Here is a 26,131-nt window from a genome sequence, read left to right as displayed (position 1 = left end):
GGCAAACCACCCACTAACCGTCCCTCGGACTGAGCCTTATGTAGTCCATGGTTGATCTCTGATTTAGAAGAGATTTAGCCTCAGCTGAGTTTGGTGGTGGTGGTGATATAGATGACAGAGAGAGGGAATGTGTGTGGGAGAGAGAGTGAGTTGGGTATCTCCTTCATACAGTTTGACTGCACCCTAAATCCTCAGATGATCTTACTTGGTGGTGTCATGTAGGATAGAACCTCATGGAGTCCCAAAGTATTTCTGCCAAACAGATGAACAGAAATTCCACGCAATTCCTTCTGGAAATGGCCATCCAAGTAGGAGCAGAACAGCAAAAAAGCAGTGCCACTCACTTCTAACTAGGAAAGCTTTCTACACACAGCTTTTATCATATACTCACCATTCCCTACTCATGGTTATTTATGGAGCCTTTAAATGATGGTGTGACCCTCTGGTTTTGCTTGTGTGTCTAATCAGTGCTCTCAGCAAGTCCTTTTAGAGCAGGGAAAATGTGGCATTTAATTGCAAAGACAAAAGAAAATGCAATGTCCTCATGTGTATTAGATTATTCTGCTATACTGCAGTGCCACCTAGATATTATAGTCTCCCTCCCTCCCTCAACCTCTTTCTTTCTTCATTCATGAAGCACCAAAAATATACTGAGCACTCTACAGATTAAAGACCATGAGTCTCCCTGCAAGCTCACAGTCTAATAAATTCAAACAAAAGGAAAAAGGAATGAGGAGGGAAGAGGAAAGGAAGCAAGTTCAGGCACCAACAGCCTGATCAGTGGGCTTTAAAATTGTAACCTCAACACTTAGTTCCACTTAAGTCCTCTTGAAACCAAGGTGAAAAGTTAGTCATGACTTAAGTCTCATAGACTTCAGTAGCAACCACTCTGGTGTTTATGCCTTTCGATAGTAACTTCCCAGTAAGCTTTTTGATCACTCAGTACTTCTTGATAACAATTGAACACACCCAACTACCATTGCCCAATTACTGAGTAATCAAGGACTGAATAATGGTTTCTGCATACCTGAACCAGCCTAGTGCCATGCATTTATGAGAAGACAGCACTCAGTTGGCTCCGCACCTGACGAATGCATTCTTTAATGTCCCTAAACTCATCAAGCAAGTGTTGGCATTGCTGACAGGTGTGATTACGTCTCCGGGAAAAGGCTGTGCAAGGCCGTGTTCCCACTCGATTTTGGAAGAATGAGCTGCACGTAATCAAGCTTGTCCATTGACATGTCCTTGGAATACCTGTGAAAGGTGGGGAGCGGGTTGTCCTTGTGCACTGTCATACCGTTCCTGGACTGCTCTGTGTACGATAAAATTGGCAGCTGCCCTGAAAGGTAAAGCATCAGCGGGAGGGCCCCTTCTGCAAATCAGGGAATGAGCAGTTGTTGGCACTGTGGCTACCCACCAATTCATGGCAGTGGGAGCAGGTGACTCCCTTGGCACATGAGTCCCACCTTCCAGAGGCGATGTGTATCAAAGGGCCATGGCTCCTTTCAGAGAAGGGGATTACAAGGAACTTAAGTTACACAGGTGAGCAATCTGCAGACCTCAACCAGATATCATGTGCCTCTCCACCCCCATCTAAAAGCCTTCCAGTTGCGATCAGTTCAGACTGCTGGAAAGAGCACTCCGTCCCTTTCTGGGCACCCTGCTGGTTGGGAAGGAGGCTGGAGAGAGGAGAAAGAGGGTGTTAGAAAGATTCCAAAGGGAGTGGTCAGAACAAATAAAAAGGGTGCCCTTGCACACCCATCAGAGAGCAGCTCCCGGCAGCTTACATGGAGGAACGCAGCTCTCTGTGGCAATGCGAAGCGAAGCACAGCACCCAATGTAAGCTATTTATATCAAATTGGATCTTGTGTGTGTGTGGTGCATGATCAGCGTAGGTGGAAGATGCAACACAGAAATGCCGCAAGCACAAATCCACCAGCCCGCATCCATCCCTTGGGCAAGCCACTCCAAATGGTGACAGCCGGAGTTGAGAGCCAGCTTTCCCCTTCCAAGTAACCTGCATGTCACTTGAAATGTGCTGCTTGAAGTGAAACGAAGGTGTTGTATTTGTTTTAATGAACACTAAGCATGGGGTGGGGCACTGATCAGGAAGCTTGGCTGTGAAGGAGGGTAATTCTTCCTCCATCTATCTTGATAGTGAAAAATATGCCCACCCTCTGCCCCATTATGGCAATTCATGATCGCAAACGAGTTCCTATTGGCATCCATGCATTCGCTGGTTTGTTTATCATTGCTATTTGTCATGTGGAGGAGATTTTTTGAATTGCAGGTGAGGACAGAAGGATTAAACCTCCCATTCCAATGTTCTGAGGTCCTGGCTCCAATCAGAGGTAGAAGTATCTATCCTTGGTTTTGGTTTAAAAAACAAAGAAACCCTAAGATGACTTCAAGTGATGTATGTAAAGAACAGAATGTACTGTATCTTTGAGCCATTTCTGATGAAAGAGCCACTTTAATATGAATCCTGCTTTTGCTTTTAAGATCCATAGTTCCAAACATGAGTCTTGCGTTCTCAGTAGCAGCTCCCTTTAGATTTGCTTTCCTGCTAATGCTGTTTCTTCTTCCCCTCATGGTATGATGGGTTTTCACTTATCAATTGTCTTCCCCCTGCTGTCTGCAGCCAAGATTGTTCTAATCTTTTTTCCACTCACTGGAATTTGATTGTGAACATCTTCAGAAAGACCAAACGTCCTTTTCTTAAAAGTCTGCTTCTGATCAATGGAGAAAGGAACTGTGCAAATAATAAATGTATGTAGATTAAAATTGAGAGAAGGAGGATCTTAGAAGCAGCCTTGGGTTCTTTGCATGGGAAATAATGATGAGCTATAAATATAATAACAAACACAATAATCATAAGCACATTCACCTCTTCCTAGCACTATTTTTTCAGAAGTTTTCTCTCACACCAGAGAAATAAACTTTGTACCTGCTCAGATACATTTAGTCTTAACTGCCAGATTTTTGGAAGGGACAAATTTAGGCATGAGTTCAAAAAAGGCTAAGAATCCACTTCACTCAGGAGAACCAGGGCTGATTAGATGCTCTGAAACTAGGATCACGATTCATTGATTCTGAGACTTCTCTGGTTACTGGATGGTTTCTAAGCAGAGCTCAAATTGCTGGTTCAAGCCCAGTTGAGATTGGGACCAGCGCACACAAGTGAACACCTACTTCTTCATCAGCCCATCCATGTGTTGAGATCATCAAATGTTTCTTGGGACTTCCCAAGGTCAGAAGGGCAGCAGTGCCTGGGAAGTGATGACTGTCTCATTCGTGGCCTTGTATGTATATACTTTGCTATGTTCTTAGTACCAGATGAATGCTATTTTTAAAGCATACTTTTAAATAATTAAGCTCTGTGGATTTAACTGTTGATAGTTTACATCCACAGTTTTCTAATCTGCTTAATATTTCTATGATGATCTTCCTCTTAACTTTTCACTGCGCACACTTTCTTCAGCAGGGCTGAGAGAGGCTATACAGACATATTAAATGTTACATTTAAAACTTCATAAGTGGGTGCAAAAGCTTGCATCAGAGCAAATGCCTGCCCGCCATCTGGCTGTGAGGGCTGCATCTTGGACAGCTTTCCAAGGAGAGCCAGGAGCCACGAAACATGGGACGAGCAAGCTTTCAGGATCAAAGACTAAGGACAGACCAGGAGGTAGGGTCAAGGAGCACACAGAAGTCAAGATCAAAGAACTTGTCAGGACCAAAGGATAAACCAGAACATGGGAGCACATGAGAATCCAAGAAGACCTTCTTGCTTAGGCCAGACTCAACTGGAAGAGGAAGCCATCAGGGCTCAATGGCCAGCCTATGTGGGCAGAGTCAGCCCAGAACCTGTCGATATTCATTGAGGCCCTCCAGTTCTGTGGCTCCCCTCATGGTCAGCTGCTCCTGACACTAGTCTGTTTGCCTCACCAAAAATCCCATATAGCCATGCAGATATATGGCACATGACCTTTGAGTACAGTTGAAATGCACACAAAATCCAGCACCTGTGGAAGAACTATGTAGATGGCTTGCTGATTTTTTCCCCTGGAGAATCAGCTGAATCACCGCAGCCTGCACCTGCTGGATTTTATATGTGCAGAAGATGTTTGGATGCAATGCCCACACGCTGCTGCACAGGGAGGATTGCTACCCGGCTTGGTTGAGGATTTGGTTCTTTCTGTGATGGTCTAGCTCAGGAGTGAAGCATCGTTCAATTCAGTCCTGTGTGCTCTGCACTCTCAGGCACAATACTTCTTTATTGCTTCAAATCGTGGATGTTATTTATGGCATCACTTCTGGGTTGGCAGACTTTCCACATGCACTCCACCACCACTTTGCTTTGTGCTGTGAATAAGATCTTTTCATAAAGAATGCGCCCCCATGAATCTAATTACAAGGGATGTGCACACGGCACACTGATAGCACTGGGGGAATCCGGTGTGTGCAGGTCCCCGCCTTTGTTACTCATAATTGCTGCGCTTAGTAAGAAGGCTTAAAGCTCATTTAATAAGTTCATCAAAATAAGTTGTTCATCAGTTCAGTAATGGTTGTTGCGCAGCAATTGTGGGTCTCTATCAGAAAGCTGCACATTACCAAGTGGGTGTCATTAGAATATCATCTCCCACGCGACTGTGTAAATAAACCAAGTTCTTTTGCTGAGCTGGTGGCACACATAGAATGCTTTCTGCTTTTAGTGAAAGGAAACTTTTGATCAAGCCAGCTAATATTCCCAAATTGCTCAGTTGTGAAAAAGAGAGAAATGAGAAAATTGCACACCACAGAGCCATTCAGAGTGCTTAATGGCTACTTGGTGTTCTTCTGCTCGCTGATGTATGAGATGATGGAAGAAGCACTGAGATGATATGTTATGCAATATTTTCTCCTTTGTTTATGCTTCAGATGTTCAACTGCTTATAGTAATAACATTTACCCTAAGTATTTCCACAGATGGTACTATTTTATCTGCTCTAGGTCTGGTCTACACATGCAGCCTAATGAGGTGGTTATGCTATATTACATTTCTGAATGCTGCCCTGTATCAAAAAAAATGAAAGGATAAAAGCAATGCTATAAGAAAACCAGAAAAGCAGGGAGTGGAGTAAGACAGAATCTTCCTTCCACACGTGCTAGCAGAAAGTTTGCAACTTAGAAGAGCAATGAATAATTAGACTGGTACGGCTTTGATTTTTATGTGCTTTCAAAACATATTTAGCCATAGATGGAAGAATCCAGTATTACAGGAAGATTTGTCTGTCCTCTAAAGAGCCTTTGCACTGAGGCTCAATGGGTAATATTCAAGTTTGGCCTCAACTGAATTTTCTTTTCCCCAGTGCACCACCTAAGATTAATTTCTGGCTTTGCTAATGTAAAGACTGCCTGGCAATATGCTGACCCAAAGCATGTGTTTTGCTCAAGACAAGACACAGATTTGCAGCTGGTCTTTTGTGCTTTCAGAAATGGAAATCAGCCACACTTCTCTGTCCCAAAGTGCACTGCCATGTGGAATCTGGTTCAAGGCTTGCACATGTGGTTCAAGGCTTGCACATTTTTGAAGAAATTTTGTTGGTCCTAATAAAGGTATTGCCCAGCAATCTGTCCTGCCCACATTTATAATCGAGTGATATAGTTTACCACCTCAGGATTTTTCATTTTGCAACCTGGCCCATGCAGGTAGTGAGGCTCAGTCCTTAAGAATTGCTTTGCCGAACCAGATCCGAATTCTGCCCGGCCTGGAATTTCTGTCCAGCAGTGGGCAGCCAAGTGCCTAGAAGCTGCTCAGCGGCACTGCAGCGTCTCCGCTCTGCAGGCAGCCCGGCAGCCTGGGGATTGTGGGGACGTTCCAGGAATCGTGCTGACAAGCACTTGCTTATTTACAGTATTTATGCTGGACACCCAATAACAATGTTCTCTAGGTCATTCAAGAAGCATTCAAATATTAAAATATAATCACTCCAAACCACTAATTGGAGAATAACATTTCTTGCTGGTAATAGAAAAAATAAAGCCAAATCATACCTCTTGAGAAATGATGATGATAAAGACAGATAGAAAGGGTGGATTACAATCAACAGTCTTGCTCTCACAGTTTTAAAAGACATGGGGGAATTTTAAAAAGTCTTCACTTGTATCAAAATGTCCCTAAAGAAGGTTCCAGCAAAGCCTGGAACCTTTTGGCACCACTGAAAAAGCCCTTTCCCTGCTTCATATCCACTCAAAGTAGGACTGTTAAAGAGGTTTTAAGTTTGTGTTAGGTATATGTGGGTGGAAGGGATCTTTCAAGGTAAATAATTATTCAAAATAAGCCAAATGTCTGGAATATACAATGTGCTTTAATACCTTTATTATGTTTGCCTCCTCCCAAACCATGAAAAGTAGATTAACAGTATGATTACCATGTTTACTGTGAGGGAACTAAAAGAGAGGAGGAGAGAGAGGCTGTGCAGGGTTATGCGCGTGGGCACTTGGCAGAAGTGACATTTAAATCTAGGCCTCCCAGATCAAGTTCAAATTAATCTTGCCCTTCATGGCAGTATCTGTAAGTGAAACAAGCTGCTTTCTCTTAATAAGGCCTAACCACTCTTAACCTGTGAATTTACCTCTCCAGATGGTGAATATCCAAGTGGATGTGATGTTTTCTACATTATAGGTGCTGGTTAGCAAAACCAAGCAGTCAGGTCTATACAAATCATAGGCAATTGTGTTGGTCCATTAGGAGAAAAAGATATCCAGAAGCCATAATGTTAATTATAATTAAGTGGGTTCAGATAACATGATAATCCACAGCCAAGTATCTGTTGAGTGCAGGTTATCAATGGACCATGAGTTGTTGTTGAACACAGATTATTGTGCTGTCTGAATCCAGCCATGTTAAACCATGATTTAACAATGAACTATCCATGAATACAACTAATGGTTTGCTGTTAGATTGTAAACTGTGGGTTGATTGTGGTTGCAATCCCTGGTTTGTTACTGTGGCTAGGTTCAAACAACATGATAAACTACATTTGAATAGGAATCCATGGGTCAGCTGCAACCCATGCTGAATCTGTACTCAATCCTTGGGGCCCGGTATGTCACAAATTTGCAAGCTCTGCTGCACTAGGTGAAAAGCAGACATCAGTTTCCATCAAGGACTGCTGAAACAAAAAATAATACCTGTATGTGCCCTGTTTTTTGTCAAGCATTGAGCAGAACAGACCAGTCCTTGTGAGGCAAAAATCAGAAGCAGAGAGAGACATGGTAATCCTTGTATTATCAAATTGACAGATGCTGGAGTTGGTACAATCCCTTAGTGGTGGGGTGCACATAGTCATCCTCACCCCCCACATTTTAGTTCCACCTTGCGGTGGATCAACCCTGAGAGTCCAAAACAAGATACAGAGGCTCTCCCGCAGTTATTCTTGTGTTAACAAAATAAAATCAAGATATTCTGAAAATGACAAAGAAAACATTTTAATCCCTTTCTTCATTCATAGCAGAATGTCTTTTGAAAGAGCTCTTCAGGGCAGAGAGAGTGTTGCTTTGAATTACTTGACTTCAGCAATTGTTTCACAGATGCATCGCCTGCTGCTTTGTGACAGTGGTAACTGGGAGATATTTGCATAGCATGTAAACTTAAAATATATTTTATAATGTGATTTCTGGAACCTGCCAAAAAGAATTTGTAAAAATGTCGACCCACCTCCATTGTTACCTCAAGAGCAACTCTCTCCATAGCAACCAGAAACTTTTCAAAGCAGAAATAAACTAATCCTCTCCGGCTTGCGGAGCACCAACAAGGAATTTTAAAAACATTCGACTTCCCAGCAGTGAAATACTTCGTGGGATTCAAAAGGCCACAGAGCCAAAGATACACAATCCTCCCTTTTTTGCCTCCTGACCGAAGGTAAGAAAAGAGAATGAAATGGTGGAGGTGAGGATGGGAGGGAGGTCCTTCTAATATTGTTTGTGAGGTGCAAATGTGCTCCTTAGTATCATCCTAAGCTAAAAATCTATTTTTAACCATCACAAGCAACTTGCAACATCCACAGTGTTCACTTTCCATCTGACTGTGTGCCAGGCACTGCTTTGGCAAGCATTATTAGCTCGCTCTGCTTGTACAGACTCTTAGCACAACTTTATTATGCAAGGAAACCTACATTCTTGAAGAGTGAACCAGGTCTGGTCTGTATACAGGCTTGAATGTGCTATCCAGGGGCCATTTCCAATAAAGGGATGCTTGCGTTTACATTCCTGTATTCGTTGGCTGGATTAACTTGGCCAAACTTGCGATTTGTCTTTTGATTCATAGAGGCTGAAGATGAAACTGTGAAGGATGTTCTGTGTGGTATCTGGTCATACATTTAGAGTAAATTGGATGTCCGTGTGGATATCTTTGCTTCAGCAAGAAGGAACTTGAGTAAAGTTTTGAAAATGCTTTGACAGAAAGGTATCATTGCAAGTTGTTTCTTTCAGCAAAAGAGAGCCTTTGGCTACTGGGTAGTATAAAAATGAAATAAATAACTTTAAGTCAAAAAATGGTGCTTGGATTTTAACTAGCATGTGGACTTACTTAAATGGATTGTTAGAAGTCTGGGAGAGTTAGATGCTTCTTCATGGAAATCTAAAGAAAGCAAGCAAACCAGTCAAAGTCAGTCCAAACAGGAACTGTTCCTAAAGGTACGCAGTTGGACTCGGCAGCAGTGTGAATGCTAGTTGTTTAGATTCCAAGAAAATGCTTGGTGATCCCCTTCCTGTCCTGTTGCCTCCCACACTGTGCAGGAGGGACCCCTTAATAGCTCTGGAAGGCTTTTCAGGGAGGCAGGGCAGAGAAAGGACAGGGCATTTTTCATCCGATGAACTTTCCCAGTTTTCCTTCATTACCCAGGAAATCCCTGTCCTGGTTTTTCAGTCAATACAAACCTTAATGGTTAATATAATAGAGACTAGTTAGATGAGGATGTTAGCATGTTGGACCAGGGAGAGAGAGAGAGAGAGAGAGAGAGAGAGAGAGAGAGAGAGAGAGAGAGAGATCCAGTTCCAAATCTTCCACTTAGTCATGAAGTTTATGTATTTATTTGTGATATTTCTATACCACATATTAGAATAAAATCCATAAGCCTTAAATCCCTAATAGGATGACCTTACTGTCTGCCTAACCTACTTCACAGGAATGTTGGGAGGATAAAATGGGGTGGAAGACTATGTTTGCATTCTTTGGAAGAAAAGGGGGATAATTGTGATAGATAGATAAATAAACAGGTTGCTGCAGCATCATGGAATTATTGGCATGGCTAGAATTATAAAAGCAGTCCTTGTCTTCACACACAGCGGAAGGGGGCAGTATTATGGACTGAACGATTTGAGACTGCAGCACTTTAAAATGCCCCCCTGTGTCCTCTGGGGTGGGGGCACAGCACAGCAGACAAGGAGCTGGGACGCTCGCTTGCTATTTTCAAGGAGCTCTCTCTAACCCCCCCCCCCGCCACTGCCTTTCTCCTGCACTTCTTCCTATGGAGAAACATTAAAAAATAGAAATTTCAGCTTCAGTTTGAAGTGGTGCAATCTATTTTATCAGCTCTGCTTCTACCGCTTCATCCTGCACATGTAGACTAGGGCTTAGATCAGTGCCCAGAATCTGTGGCCTTGCAGATATTGATGAACTGTTGAGAGCCAGTGTGGGGTTGTGGCCCTGGGGACTTGGGAGATCAGGGTCCTAATCCCTACTTGGCCATAGAGTTCGCCAGGTGACTTTAAGCCAGTCACTGACTCTCAGCCCAGGCTACCAAACAGGGTCATTGTTGATGTGAGGATAAAATGGAGCTATGGGAGCTGCCTTGGGTTTGTCATAAGAGTTAAAAAGGCAGGAAACAAATACAATGCAATGACAGCAACTCTCATAATCCCTGACCACTGGCGGTGGGGGGTGGGGGTGAAGGAAAGTGGACTCCATTAGCATCTAGAGTGCCACCTGTTCTCCCCCCTTGGATGCCTCAACACAGTTACAGAAGTGCAGATGGCTTCCCTGCCTCAGTGGCTCTTCAGGTGGAGCCATTAACTGCTACCAGGCCAGGTTTAAGGTTTTCCTGTTGAAATTTGGACCAGGATATCTGGAAGGGCTCCTTTGCACATCCCAGCTTGCTCAATTCTGGAATCAGCAGAAGAGCTGCTCTTGGACCTGCAGCTTGCTTGTAAGCACTGCCCCCCTCTCTATGGAAGCCCAAACTTTCCGGTAGCCCCAGCATTGCTTCATCTGAGTGCCTGCTGAAGCCATTTCTCTTGAAAAGAGCTTTTGCAGACTAACAGGCCTGATTTTAATGGCAAAGTGATTGCAAAGGTTTTTTTTAATTATGATGATTTGCCTGTTATTGTTCATCACTCTGATATATTATTGAGGTAGCGTATTATATAAATTATAATAATAATTAGCATAATAATGACACAGCATGGCTGGAAACTGGTATAAATCCCATTACAAGTATACTTATATTCATTGAATTTCCCTAATCTTTGCATTATACAGTGAAAGGGAAACTAGCAACCTTTTTCTCAACTTGTCACTAAACTTTATCATTATCCAATTTATTAATGAGAAAGGAGAAGGGTATTTAAAAGATATTATTATTATTATTATTATTATTATTATTATTACTGAGGTTGGGAAGAAGAAGAATCCCTCTGGATCAACCTTTTAGCATAATGGCACAGAACCGTTCTGCCTACGATCAATTTTGTTTCCTGCTGTTTCCCTGCGGTAAACTCCCGACAGACCCCCCGTTGTTCAGAAACAGCTTGTCACTGCAAATCAGCTTAGCCAACCAATTAATAAATCCTTCCAAACATATTGCAGCCATGCTAATTAAGGGGTTTCCCCTCCCACCCTTTATTATATAAATTCTTCAGATATCAAGTTGAAGCTGCAAACTGCAAACACCCAAAGCAGACGCAGGCTACGAGGAGAAGAGGAAATGACTCCGCGTCTAATTCTTTGGACAGTATCTTTGGCTTTTCTGTTTGGCCCACATGCTGCTGGAACACAACGTGGTGGAGAAATGAAGGAGGACAACAGCTATGACTCCCGCTATAGCTATTTGGGGGATGTTTTACATATCATTGCAGCTAACAACTACACTGAACACCATCAGAACCAATCAAGGGAAATTGTGAGGATGTTGCTGGAGAATACTGTGTGTCCTCAGAGGATTTATGAGATGCAAGAGGACTGTCATCTGGTTAGTGAGTCAAGGGATGAGCAGAGAATTATACAGATAATTTAGAAACAGCAAAAGCTTCCTCTTCGTGCATTTGGTCTCCAAGGCCACAATTAAAAAAGAGAAGGAACTAGTTCTTATTATTTATGCATTTATTTATATAGCATATTCATTGATGTGTGGTACCCTACAAGCATGTATTTCATTTTTTCACTATTTAGTTTTCTAACTTTGGGAGGTTTTAAATCCAAACAAGCATATAAACAATGGCATCTGTTTCAACTGTGGGATTTATATGGAAGCCTAGAGAAGGACACTAGGATACTGGCATTGTTTCTATGCTTTTCAGGATTGGCAAATGCCCAAATAGTTCTCAGCCTCTACCCAGGTAGGACACAGACCTGCTGATGGCATGTGTGTCTTGGTACATATCAAGGAATAGTGTTTTAAAAATCCTATGAACATGCACGAAGGCACTGCACTGATCCCCTAATTAGCCACATGTCCATCACCCATTCAACACACACATACACACACACACACACACACACACACACACACACACAAATGAGTAGGAACAGCAGGTCCTTTGGGAATGTGTGCCATGGTCTGATCCTTCCCAGTGATCCCTGTTGTGAGACTGGCAGTGCCACCCCAACCTGGCCCAGTGGGGACATCCACCATGGATCCATTCCTCTCTCTGCAGCACAAGCATCCAGGACAGGAAGTGAGGGGGGGTCACTTTTCCATTGGTTTCAGTTTTTCACCAGTCTCTTTCCTGTTGGCAATTTCAGTGGGAAGGCAAATGTCTATGTCAACCTGATGCTGGTGTAGTTTGGGGCCCTTGATCCAGGTGCATCAGTGGAGAACAGAGGAACCTAAATCCAATTAATCCAAAGTTGCCACCCTGATCCCTAAGTTCCATCAGGGAGCCTTCTGTTGCCTACTTCTAGGGGGAGATTCATGCTCAGGAAGCTTTTATTGGCATAACTGGGGTTTGGGATGGATGGATCACTGCCACCTGGCAGTGGGAGGCCTCCATGGCATCCCAAACCCTTCCAGCCAGCAGATCTGTGCATTAGAATCACACTGTTCATCTCCTTGATATGAGACTTTGGGCCAGACTGGACAAAATGCTATTCCTGCGGTGGGACAAATGATTAATGATGCCCTCCCCTCTCCCCCATATTGTCTAACTTGTACCATTCTGATACTCATCACAGCTTTTTGGTGACTCCTATCTGAAATTTATTCTTCTTTGTTTTTCTTATTTATAGTGCCCTGAATCAGATGCTCTCATATTAATTGCTGGAGGAGATTTAGAAAGCTTCCTTAATGAAGGAGTATTCCAGAAGATTTCCCTCATTCTTTTGTATTATATAACTCAACAAAAAGACATCTGTCCATCAACAATCAGTTTGAAGGACAAGGATTACAAATTTTTCCTGAACAGTATGCTCAATTTAAGGCACAATGAAGACAGCTATTATTTCTCTTGGAATGAAATGGAAGATGTCCTGGAAGCAATAAAAAAGCATTTTAAAATATCTGAAAACCAGGTAAAAAGCAAAATGAGATAATGCACAAGTCAAGGCTAAGCATTATCTTTTCTCCGCACATTCCAACTGTTGCTCAAACTAGGATTGTGTCTGCATATGAAAAACACACGTATTTCTCTTTTAACGCCATAGTTTTAATGCAGGTGAAATCCATACAAGTTTGACTAGACTAGAAGAGGGTTGATGCGAGAGATCCATCCTTGTGTGAGGCAGTATTTCTCCAAAATGCAGCCATCTCCATTGAGGAAAGCAGCAGAGAATACAGCTCGGTAACCCCCATCTTTATAATCTGATCACATGCTGGACAAAATTGCTTAGGCTTCTAATTGTGAGAGACGTAGGAGGAGACTGAAGGGCCAGGTGAATGCAGACACATAACGCTGGAACGTGCGTTTGCTCCCCACGTTGCTTTGTGGAGTTTGGACGACGTTTCTGCTTCCCTTCCTTTTATGTCTCGGATGGCAGAATGTGCACGTGTAAGGCCATGGAGGTGTAAAAATGACAACTGAGAGCCCACCCCACTCTGTCAAAAATTGCTGCACAAAAGAAAAGGGCCGGGAAGAAGGAAGGGAGAAGGAAGTGGGGGCCAGTCTTGTACAGCAGCGGCCAATCTTTACTCTTTCTCACGGGTGGCATGGCCGAAGGGCCATTTTGCTAAGCAGCCAGATGATGGCACGGGAGAAAGAAAATGGGCATAAGGAAGGCAAAGCTGCTCACACGGCAGAGGTGTGTAGCAACAAGGTGACTGTCCACCTGATCTAAATTTGTGGGTCAAGGATAGCAGGGAATGGTGGACAGGCCCACTTCCTCCCCCACAGAGACACAGACTTAAGCTCCACACACAGTCCCCAGGGGATAATGAAGCTGCAGCAATGACCCATGCACAGCATGCGATCTGCAAGCAAACCCCAAGATGCCCAAGCAATCTTGACAGAAGCAGTCTTGGAAAATCCAGGATATAAGGGCTGCAGGAGGAGGAGGAAACAAAGTGTCACGTGATGTACCAGTGAGCCAGATGATGCTGCAACGATGAAGAATTATCTTGCATAGATCAGCCTTTGCTAGGCAGATTATTTTTCACAGTTATGGATCATAACTTACCACCTGAGACAATCCAAATGTGAAGGTTTAGGGACATGTGGTGAGCCAGGCATTCAGTACCAACAATGCAATGCAAAGGCGATGGACTTTTGCCATCAGTGTTATCAAAACACTTACCGGCTTTAGGTAGTTGTTTAGCCGTGAGGGATGGTCAGGAATGGAAAGCTGTGAAGTATTGCAGAATCTGGCCAAAAATAAACAAGTTCTGTTCATGGTGACTTTCTATTTGTGCAAATGCAGGTCTCTCCCTCTTCCTTTCCCTCTCCCTCTCCCCCATCAACCCACCTCACACCCACACCCACAGTTTACAATGCTAATTTTATCACTACTTTCAAAACCTTGTATGGCATCATGCTAACAACGTGAGTGCCTGCTGAAAAATCTGATTTCGGAGATTGTTGTTGTTGCTGTTGTTAGTAGCGAAGTCGTGTCTGACCCATCGTGACCCCATGGACAACATTCCTCCAGGCCTTCCTGTCCTCCACCATCCCCCGGAGTCCACTCAAGCTCACACCAACTGCCCCAGTGACGCCATCTGATATCAGTAAGCCTAGGGAATGATACGCCACATCCCAAAGTACCACTCTGCTTGTGAAAACTGGGCTTAATTCTTCAGGAGCACAACTTATTCCATATAAACAGATTTAAACAAATTATTCTATAAAACAATATATATATTGTATTTTATTCAGTTCTTTTTAACAACTGGAAAAATATTTTATTTTGAAGGATGGGCTGCCTAGTGTCCCTTCTCTTGACATAGGAAGCAATTAGAAAAGATTTTGGAAGACTGTGTTATATTCTAAGCTCCAGCTCCAAAAAGTAGTTAAGCATAGAGAATTTGCATGTTGTGGATATGTCTGAGGAAAATAAGATATCCATTGCATTTTAAATGTAGACAGCTCCTGAAAGATCAAGAAACGCATGACAGCTATTGTTAAGCCCCTTGAAAATATTCTTTGTAAGGAAACTTTCACATCAAAGAGAATTTGCCGGAAGATATTTTTTCCCAAGCCCTTCCACCACTGCAAGCTCTTTCGCTTTCTTTTTTTCAGCCTCACCCTTTCCCTCACACTGTTTCAAGACACTGTCCAGACCCATCTATTCATTATGAGCATCCTTGCACACGCGTGTGCACCATGCAGTTTAGTTCCTAGTGCTCTTTTTTACCCTCACATTCACTTTCAATCATTTCAACCATCTCTTTCTAGGAATTGATGAAACTGTCAGTCTCACTTTCTCCCATGGTCATTAACATGTGGAACTCCAGTTCTTTCTATCCCAAATATGATTAGATTTGTGAACTGGGGTACTTTCTATCAAAATGAACTGAACTAAATTATCACCCATCCTGCACCAGCCAGTCAGTAGTCACAGCATGATTCATGTGGAGAGAACTTTGTCATGCCGCTGAGATAGGAAGCCCATCAGAAAAAGAAGAAGAAGTAAGAATCCTAACTTAGTAGAAACATGGCTGAATAAACAGGGCTTCAAACCCAGACTTTTGAGAGCTAAGCTACTTTTCCCCACCCTAATTCCAGTAACGTAGAAACATATAAACAAAGCAAGTCAGAAGGGGTCTCCTGGGCCATCTAGTCTGACCCCCGGCTCCAGCCAACTCCGCTCACGACATGCCCACCATGTGATGTTCAGACAGCTTTACTACAAAATAATGTAAGAGGGGACAAGTAACCAAGATGATGATAGATAGATAAAAGGGGAAAAACGAAAGGAAAATTAACATGAAAAAGAAAAGTTACTGAGGAATCTTACACAAAAATTACATATAGTGCTAAGTGTGGGAAATTATACAGAGAGTGAATAATTATTATTACTTCTATCCATTTTATAACTACAATTTTGACCTAATAATACTTTTAATATAGGTATCAAGTAAATAATAATTCACCTTGTAACATTTTCACAAGCCTACCAGTAATTGATTTTTCCTTTTTTCCCAGATAAAACAATATAAAAATAAAAAGTTAAATTCATAAAGCAATTATATCAATTTGATCATTGTATGCATAATACTGAACAGTAATGCTCTTGATGGCTAAATAAAGGATTATATAATAGGCTTTCCATTTAACATAAAATTCTTTAACCAGTCTTCTATGCATAGCTGATTTGTAAATGTATCTGGTAGGTCATGCTTAGATAAATTCTATTTTTTAACTGAATTGTTAAGTAAAATATGTACAGTAAGCTTTCACGGAACCAAGATTATTTTTAAGGGTGAGTAATAGCTCACATTGACAGATAAAGAAGTATCAATGTCATAATTTCAACTTTAGGGAGAATTGCTGGAGACTTCATAGGAAATACACAAGAAGCCTTTGCTTCTGAACAGGCCACACAACGCAAGAATTCTATGAGCCAAGCAGAAGACTAAATGGACTATTATGATTCCTTTCCAACTAATTGAAAGAAATCATGCGGAAGAGCCAGGGACAAAGTATTTGAGGCTTCTGCAGCATTTCATCCTCACTCCATGGATGGGCCAGTGAAAGAATATATAACCAGAAGATGTGGGGAAGGGCAAAATCCTAGCTAAAGTAGTTCTCTGGGTATCTTGCAAATCCCGAAGGATGCTGTTACCTTATGGGGTGTCACAGCAGCGGTTTTCTTAGTGCATAGCAAACGGCAGGAGACAGCCTAAATGGGTTGCTGTAAGCTGCCCAGACACTTTCCGCTATTTGGCAGCAATTATAATTAATAATTAATAATAATAATCTGTAACTGAGCCCAAACGTCGAGTTGATTTTGTTTTTTCAAGTATTTATTTCATCTCACTGATGTACTGCTGTATAAGCAAAGTTCAGTTCATGTGAGCTATTTGCAGAAATTGCAACCCACACATATTAGACAAGAAAAACACAATATAAAATCTTTTAACATACAAAACTTTAAAGCAATGTAAAGTAGGATTCTGGACCTGATAACAAGCAATGATGCATCATATGCTGTCAGTAGCCTTTCTTAGCCGGATGCTGAATAACTGACAGTGTTGACGCCTGCCAGACCTCACTGGGAAGATGGTTCTGTAATCAAGTGGCCAGCATGGAGAAGGCCCTCTCCGTGTGGCTGCTTTCTGAGTCTCCTTTGGAAGAAACAGCCGGAGGAGGGCCTTAGTTGTATATCATGGCATCCCAGAAGGTTTATGTTAGGAGAGGTGCTCCATTGGGTATTGTACTTTCACTTATATTAAGTTAGGCGTCTAGGCTGGGAGAAGCCCTGCTTCAAATTTGCAAACACTGACTTCATTGCTCAAGCACATAAGAAAAGCCATGTTGGCTCCGGTGTTCCACACACACAGTGGCAAACCAAAGCAGGATGGATGCAAGACCTCTGCCTGCCCAAGCTCCTAGCAACTGTTCTGTGCAGGCACACGGCCTCTGGTAAAGGAGGCAGAATGCAAGGCTGGTAGCCACTGGAGGTCTCCTCCTCCTTGCATTTGTCCAATGCCCCTTTAAAACCACCAACATTGGTGGCAGTGCATTCCATAATTTATCAATACACTTTGTGACAAGATACTTCCTTTTATCTGTCCTATACCTCCCACCGAATAGCATTTGGTGGCAGTGCATTCCATCGGTTGGTATGCATTAGTCCTAACACAGAACCCTGTGGGAACCCACAGGTTACTTTGGGGAAAATTGCCATTTATTCTCAGTCTTTCTTTTCTGTCTGTGACTGGTTACTGATTCATAAGGGACTCTTCCATGACTGCTAAGTTTATCCAGGAGCCTTCAGAAAGGGAGTAAGCCATGTAGCTTTTACATTTCCATTGTGAGCATACTTACACTCCTGTCCATTTCTGCAACCTCATTACTCATGCTTTTATTCTGTTTTCAGTGTCTTCATGTAGGTGTTCTGGAGAAGGAAGTGGGTACACTGCATCGCAACGGTGCTGATGAACACACCATCCCTCGGTTGGCTGCTGCCCTTCTGAAGTTGGCTTTGCAAGGGATCTGCCTGGGTGAAGCACATTTGCCCTCACCAGAATTCTTCATGAAATATATTTTCAGTTCTCTGAACAGCACCACTGAACTCCATGTAAGAGGTAGATTTCCAAAAGTCTCTTAAAAGTTCCTTCTCTGATAGTTCTTTTTGACTTAGAATAGTTGTCATTAGTGTAATTATGGCTGCAAATACAAGGCATGTAGAAAAGTGCTGATCTTAATCTCTTTCTGTTTCTCATTCTGTTTGGTTTGTTCCATTTTCTCACCACTTTAAAATTTCAGCCACATTCTTTGTGCATTCCTCTTGAAATGCACATTTTCGTATGTAATGTTGGATTTCTTTATTTATTTATTTGGGAGATTTATAGGTTGTCCATCACTGTCATCTCTGGATGGCTTATAGTATATTATGAATCCCAAACAAAATAAATTGGCTATACCACGAACTGAGTATAAAAATGATATGGTTAAAACAAATTAAATAAATATACAATTAAAATTGATTAACACTAAAATATTGATCAAATAAAAAGGTCTTGACTTGGCGCTGAAAAGCATATAATGGTGATTATATTATGATGGCAATTTTGATGGTGATTGCTCCTAACATAATGCATTTTCTAGGTATTTTTGATTGTAGAGTTGCATAAAAATCAAAGGAGTGTAAATTTGGAAGGAAAACTATATTTCAGTTCATGAAATATGAAAGTGCAATTTTAGGTTAGTTTCTATTAACATGTGGACTGAACAAACTCCCCTTCCATCCCTAGTAAACTCAGTGGAGCAGGGGTGAAACATCTCAGGCCTGTGAGCCAGCTGCACCCCTCAGCTACTCCTGGTGAGGCCCGTGGGGCCACAGAGACCCGCCTGCTTTTCCCAGCAGCACAGCTGATAAACTGAACCACGGCAGAGAGGAACGCAGCTTTCCTAGTGCCAGCTCGGCCCTTCCTAGGGAAACCCTGCCCTTGTCTCTACTCTTTGTCAGCGCTTGTGCTAGTTATGGAAGACCCACTCTTAACTCAATCAGAGGACAGCAGCTGCCCCATTGCTGGCACTACGATGGCAAGTGAAAGCTTAAGACTGCAGCAATCCCTAGATCTCAACAGTGATACAGAGGGAGGTTTAAATCTGTTGAAGAATATGTGAGTGTGTGAGTGTGAGCATGCACAAGTGCTGCTCCTACTGTCCATCTGACATCAGTTGCGACCCTTGTGCACCCATGCCAAATACCTTTTGTTCTTAAAATGCATTCCGGTTTGCCTGCTTTCACATGGAAAGCAGAATGGAATGACAAATTTCTTCCTTTTTTTTCCAACTTTTTTTCAACCACTTTCCACTTTTTCTTTTGCAACCACTGTGATGAATCACGATGCATATGGGTTGTAGGTGGCTTAATTTGCCAGGGGCAATCATGTTTCATTTCAGTAATTAGAATACATTGGCCTACGGCCAACCAGCAGCTTTTCTAGCTGACTGTAGTACGAAGTTTGGTTTGGGAAGGGGCTTACGTACAGGCAGGACCTGCAACCTGACTTTCTCTAATCCTGGCCACCGATTACCACACTGGGACTTCTTCCACCAAACTACACAGGACAGCAAGATGGTGAAGCTACCTTGACTTTCTTCTGTACTTTGGCATCACACCACTCCAAGCCCATGAGAACCAGTAGGTCCGAGTCAAAGGATAGAATCAACTTCCTCCACTCTGAAATGGGTGGGGAAAGGCTCTTTTTTCCCCTTGTGCACAGAGCCTAGCATTGACCCCATAAGGTACAACTACCTCCCTACATGACTCCTACTCTGGAGGTTCACCAACCCCCTTTGTTCAAGCCCACCCTGGAATTAGGTGTGATTGCTGCTGTCACAGCAGACCTTTTCAAGTGAATGTGGCACCTACAGCATTTCGTTGCATCCAAGACGCATGTCCTTCTAGCTCATGTGGAGCTTTCTTCATGCGTCCTTGGATGCATGCAACTCTGCATGGCAGCAGCATCACGCATCTGAGCTCAAAGGGAAAGCATAATCTATGCTCCTTTTCTACTCTAATGATGAATAAGCAACAGTTAGAAGACAGTGCTCAAGAAACAAGGGATCCTGCAAAGCAGGACTGTTTGCAGTCACCACATCTGAAACATTATAGGAGCTATAAAAGAAACACACGCCTTCATATCGGTTCAGCTGAATGGATGCCATGTTTTCTAACAAACTCTTAGCTATAGACCAACTCCTGAGCATGCTGGGAGCTGGGAAGAATTGCAACACAAACAGTCAAGCTTGCTGTGGCATAACGGGGAGAGACGCTGAGTCTGTTGCAAGAAGGCCAAAGAATGGGAACGCCAGAAGCAGTTATGATGAAGATAAAGGAGACACTGTTGCGTGGGAGCAGGTAGGCAGACACCTGCACACAACGCTGCATGTCTTCACGGTTTGGCGTTTGTCTGCTTATAAATAAGTTTGTTCTGAGGACCAGCTTGCTTCTGAAAAGTCATGTTTCAAATGAGCAACAGTTACTTTATCTTAGATTATTTTAAAGAAGCAGAAGTAGGGATTTTTAAATGAAAAGTAGGGATATTGAATTGACAGCCATACATTGCAAGGATGTCATTGGCAATCAAGGTGCAGATTTGGGCTTGTGCTTATGTTATTGGAGCATTCAGAGTGCCACTTGCTGCTCTATTTCCTGCTGCTTTGGTAAGATCTGCAAACAGGAAATGACATAGGAAGGTCAACAAATGCAATTACTCCCCCACTGCTGTCCCCTCGGCTTTGCTACAGCTTAATCTTTGCACGCATCTCTCTGCAAAGAACTTGAGGCAGCTTATGTGGTTCTCCTCGCTGCATTTACCTTCACAACAATCTTGCTAGTATTTTGTGCTGAGAAATCATGGCTGGAGCATGGTCACTAAGTAAGCTTTATGGCTGAGGGGAGTTTGGAACCCAGAGGCTACAGTTTGACCCACAGACTATGTAAACTGTAGTATTAAGGCTCAGACTGAAAATGAATTTGGCCAATTGATTCCATCTGTTTTAGAGCAAAACATTTTGCTGTCAGAGGCAGGTTGGTGCCCCCATTCCATGTACAGAAGATGGCTGAGAAGGTCCCTGTGCGTAAGTGTTTCCATGCAAATGTTAGAAGCTTTTGAGCCAAAATAGGAGTGGTGGAGTGCCTGGTTTTAAAGGAGAATGTTGATATAGTGAGCATTATGGAACCTGGTGGAATGGGGAGATATGGAGGGATATGGGCACCTCTGGGTACACGGTGTATGCAAAGGACAGGGAAGGATGCTGGAGGATGTTGCTGTGTACATCAGAGAGGACTCAGAGTCCAGCAGACCTGAACACCTAGAAAGTACAGACTTCTCCACGGAAGCCCTGCAGGTGGCAATACCTGGGTGTAAGGCTAATTTAGTTCTAGTGACATGCCATCACTGCCTGGATGATGATGCTCCAAGTGATCTTAAAATGGAAAATAAAACATGAAGGTCTCCAAACTAGGCAGTGTTGCAATAATGGGTAACTTCAACTACCCCTACGTTGACTAAATAAATAAATAAATAAATATATGTATTTATATTTTTATATGCCACCCTATTTCAATAGGTTCTGACTGGTTTACAAATGAATGAAGGTTCTAGTTCCAACAAGGAAGGTAAAATTCTTGATGTCCTAAGTGACTGTGTCCTACAGGGGTTGGTCATGGAACCAACAAGAAGAGAGGCAATCCTGGGGGTGGGGTTGTTCAGGACCTAGTGCAATAACTAATTGGAAACAGTGATTCCAATTAGTGCTATTCCACAGTGCTATTACATTTAATATACATTTAAGCGGAAGATTGCCAAAGAGATCCAGCACAATCTAATTTGCCTTCCAAGCAGGAGAACTTTTTAAAATGAGGGACATGGAAAGGGAGACTCATAGGGTTAAATCCCTTCAAAATGCTGGCTGATTACTCAAAATCACAATAATAGAAGGTCAGATACTATGAATACCACAAACTAGGAAAGGTTAGCACAAAGTCCAAGAGATAATTAGCATGGTTAAAGAGCAGCATCAGGATGCTATTAGAGAAAAGAAGGCTTTCCTTAGAAAATGTGCCCAGATGGTGCCTATCCCAGAGTTCTTAAAGAATCAAATATGAAACTGACCTTCTCACAATAATATGTCCTTAAGAGAAGCCTTTGTACCAAAGGACTGGAGGTCAACGTAATGCAAATTTTAAAAGGGATTCATGGCAGATCCAGGAAATTGCAGGCTTCTTAGCCTAGTGTCTGCCTGGGGTAAAAGAAAATAGAAGATAAATTCCTGCTAAAAATAGAAGGAAAAAAACCAGTATGGCTTCAACAAAGGTAAGTTCTATCTCTTTGTTCTATCTCTTTCGAATTCTGAGTGTCACTTTGCAGGTAGATGGGGTGATTCAGTAGACATTGTTTACCTGAACTTCCAAAAGGCCTTCCCAAAGATGCCTGAGCAAACTTCACATTCATGGAATAAGAGGGAATACCCTGTTATGGATCAGTAACTGGTGAAAGAACAGAAAGCAGAGAATAGGAATAAACAGTAATCTCTCCCAACAGGGTGACACAAACAGTGGGGTTGAGAGGAATCCATACTAAGACCAATATTTTAGCTCAGTTAAAATGTTGAAGCAGCACAGGGCTGCTGTGAAAAAAAGGCATAATTAGGAAAACACTGAAGATGAAGCTGCCACTGTCATTCTGTTCTATACATATTGGGGGCAGATTAAGGGAAGCACTTCTGCACATAGCACCTAGTTGAACTATGGAATTCACCTCCATGAAAGATAGTGAAGGCCACCAAAATGGAAGGCTTTAAAAGGTTACTGGGCAAATCCATGAAGGATGCCATCAATGGCTACTGGCCCTGATGGCTATATGCCACCTCCAGAGGCAGGGGCAGAGTGCCTGTGAGTACCAGTTACTTGGGCTGGAGGTGACTATTTGCATGCTAGCCTGCATGTGGGATCCTGTGGGCAGCTGGTTGACCCCTGCATGAGCAGAATGCTGGACCAGAAGGACTGCTAGCCTGATCCAGTGGGGATCTTGTGTCCCCTCTCCCTTTCTCTCAAAACAAAGCTTCAAATGGTTCTATGCAGCGTGGTAAATCCAGATCTGGACAGACTATGGAAGTGGGCAGGAGACAACAGGATGGCGTTCAATGTGGATAGGTGCAAGGTCTTGCACTTGGGGCATAGGAATAGGTGTCATAAGTACAGGTTAGGGGACAAGTGGCTGGAGAGCAGCACTTGTGAAAGGGACCTCGGGGTGCTGGTTGACTGCAGGCTAAACATGAGTCAGCAGTGTGATGCGGTGGTCAAGAGGGTGAACGCCACCCTTGGTTGCATAGCCAGAAGTGTGGCTTCTAGATCAAGAGAGGTATTACTACCACTCTACACGACTCTAGTGCGCCCGCAACTGGAGTATTGTGTTCAGTTTTGGGCCCCTCATTACAGGAAGGATATAGCCAGGTTAGAGTCAGTGCAGCGTAGGGCCACAAGGTTGGTGGCCGGTTTGCAGGGGATGCCGTATGAGGTGAGACTGAGGGAACTGGGTCTCTTCAGCCTGGAGAAGAGGAGACTCAGAGGGGATATGTTGGCGACATACAGGTATGTGAGGGGATGTCACATGGAGATGGGTAGAGACCTGTTCTCCCCTGCAGAGGAAGGCAGAACGTGCTCCAACGGAGCAAAGCTCAGGGAGCCAAGGTTCCGTTTGGATGCCAGGAAGCACTTCCTGGCAGTCAGGACCCCGAGGGTGTGGAATGGGCTTCCCTGGGAGGTGGTTGAGGCCCCATCGGTGTGGGTGTTCAAGGATAGACTGGACATGCACATGGTGGGCATGTCGTGAGTGGAGCCGGCTGGTGCTGGAGGTCAGACTAGATGGCCCGGGAGACCCCTTCTGACTCGCTCTGTTTTCCATGTTTCTATGTAAATGCTGAAAGCACTTCTTTTCTGATCAGTCTTTATTCTGGTTTCTTAATTGTCTCATTAATGCTATGCATATTAATTTCAGGTGATCACTGCTGAGAGTGATTTATTTTATGTTGTAGCTAAATTTTATCTTCTGTTTTTCACACATACTTCAGAAAGCCATTGTTTGTCATTGACAACAGATGGTGCTGGTTTTCACTACTGCTAATTAAATTAAGATCGAAAAATGCATTCCTTCAGATAAAAGCCCTCTCAAGTAGGTCATCAATCTTTAAGGGAGTATAGTTGATATAGTGTAAGAGCCATTGTATCCACTGCAGATTTATTCTAATATTAAATAAAGTAATTAATAATTTGTACATTGACTTCGATATAGGAATTATAATTTGCATGGTGATCCCTGAATGATTTTAAAAGGGAGGATGTTACTTGATGTTACAAAATACTAAGCATCAGTTGAGTACTTTCCATTAATTCCTTTCACCAAACAGTACATAGCTTGCTTGCTTGCTTCAGATAATAAATGGCCTGTTCCCTTACTGATCATTCTTAAGTAAATTGAAATACACCACTGAGTTATAGCTGCTGCAGAATAAGCACAATCCAGACCGCCATTTCTGCTTGCAGTGGCTCTGAGTCATCACGCTTGCAAGGCACAACTCTGCTCCAAGCGACCAAGGAATTTGGGGGGGGGGGGTGGACTTTCTTTTGTCCATCTCTGAGACATCTCAAGACTGGGTTGTGCAACTGCTATTTCTCAGTCCAATATCTCCTGCTCAGTTTCTGTGAAACAGGAAGGATGCAATCCAGTACCACTGAGCTCAATGCAATGGAAGCCTCCAGACTTAGAGGCTTACTTGAATCTGCTGCAGGGAGTGAGGTTCAGCAGGGGACACTGTGGAAAGGAAAAGAAGTCATAGTTTAGAATCCTAGAACTATAGACTTGGATGGGGCCAGAAGGCCATTGGGTCCAAATGTCTGCTGAGTGCAGGATTCCAAACCAACCATAGAAATTTTTGCCTTCGGTTTCTCGCAGCTTTTCATTTTTTTTCCAAGCTTCCATTAGGTTCATCTCAAACTCAGAGAAATCTTGGCTCTTAAGTTCAGTTTATTTCAAATTTTGAGTTTGTTTAAAGTTCACATTAAATTTAATGTGCTGGATCGTGCATGCCTACTTAATATGAATAGTTTGCAAGCAATGCCTCTAAATATAATATATAAGTGCTTTTTATATGCACTTTTGACTGGAAAAGTCCATTGCAAAATTCACAGAAGCACAAAATTCTAAGGTTATTAGATTCATTTTGCACAGTGCTTTCAAAGTGTGAAATCAGGTGTAAGTTCATATTCAAACAAGGGCTGAATTAATTCCTCTCCCATTCCTATACACCAGTGCCATTTTTAAAGCATAAGGTTGTTTTCTATAGCTTCAAACTCTGGTATTTTGTAACTTTCTCATCTGCCTCACAGACTTGTTTCTCTGCAAATGAACTTGTGAAGATATTTTTACATGACAGTCATCTATTAATTTCTAAGGAACATTTCAAGCAAATGAGTCCAGCAATCATTCAACAAGTTTTGAGCTGTTCTTGCAAGTTTATGGAGTTCAAACAAACAAAAGCTCCACCAACCCCTCTGGAAAGTGAGTTATGTTGTCTTACTGCATTATAACAGAATGCCATAATTTTGATCCAGTGCAAAAATTTGCAGGACTTATTTTGTCATCAGTTTAATATAGCATGTTTATTAGTTCCCAGAATAGGCTACAGCATTTTTGGAAAACAGGATAGTTCAAGAATAAGAATTTGCATAGCTTTTAAAGCATGTCCTACCTTCCTTCATTTGACAGCATCCATGTAATAGCTTGGGAGCAGCTCATCCTATATTCCAGTGTGCTTCAGGAGCATCATTATAACAAGAGAACTGAAACTGTCATTTTCTGTCTGCTGGTTTGCTCATATAAGTAACCAAGCATCACATTTATCTCCGGCCTGTATTCTCTAACACCCAGCATACCTAAAAATCACGATTCTGCTTCTCTGGATCCTGGCTTCCCAACTCTGCTTTGCCTCCACTGTGCCGGCATTGGATCACCTGCTCTTGGCTTCATTTCTTTGCATCCCCACCACGCATGATAGTCTTCCCTAATCTTCCTCGAAAATGCTAGTTCTCATCTTTGGTTTGCACCCTGGGTAACACAAAACCCTCAACATATTTGGGTTGGATTCAGATTTGGATTGGATTTCTTCACACGGCAGCCTTCCAACTTCCTGAAAAGGCTTGGGGGAGGGCTGGGGGACTCTGCTGAAGGGTGGGAACTTTGGTGCACAGAGAAGAGTCAGATCCCCCAAA

The 26,131-nt window shown here is 42.7% G+C and overlaps 1 protein-coding gene across 1 annotated transcript in view; it reads left to right on the top strand.

The window, feature by feature from the left end:
- Nucleotides 1-11,090: 11,090 nt before the first annotated feature.
- SLC39A12 (solute carrier family 39 member 12) overlaps nt 11,091-26,131 on the top strand; it is a 29,310-nt gene continuing 14,269 nt past the window's right edge. Inside the window, exons 1-5 of the mRNA XM_044425031.1 lie at nt 11,091-11,228; nt 12,485-12,766; nt 17,726-17,933; nt 20,046-20,218; nt 25,250-25,421. Of these exons, the coding sequence (XP_044280966.1) occupies nt 11,166-11,228; nt 12,485-12,766; nt 17,726-17,933; nt 20,046-20,218; nt 25,250-25,421 (898 nt within the window). The 5' untranslated portion in view covers nt 11,091-11,165. The remainder of the gene's footprint in view (nt 11,229-12,484; nt 12,767-17,725; nt 17,934-20,045; nt 20,219-25,249; nt 25,422-26,131) is intronic.

This window comes from Varanus komodoensis, unplaced genomic scaffold, assembly GCF_004798865.1.
Source record: "Varanus komodoensis strain SLA01 unplaced genomic scaffold, ASM479886v1 scaffold15, whole genome shotgun sequence".
Classification (NCBI taxonomy): Eukaryota; Metazoa; Chordata; class Lepidosauria; order Squamata; family Varanidae; genus Varanus; species Varanus komodoensis.
The sequence above is the reverse complement of the archived record's forward strand: the minus strand, read 5'-3'. Positions and strand labels throughout refer to the sequence as shown.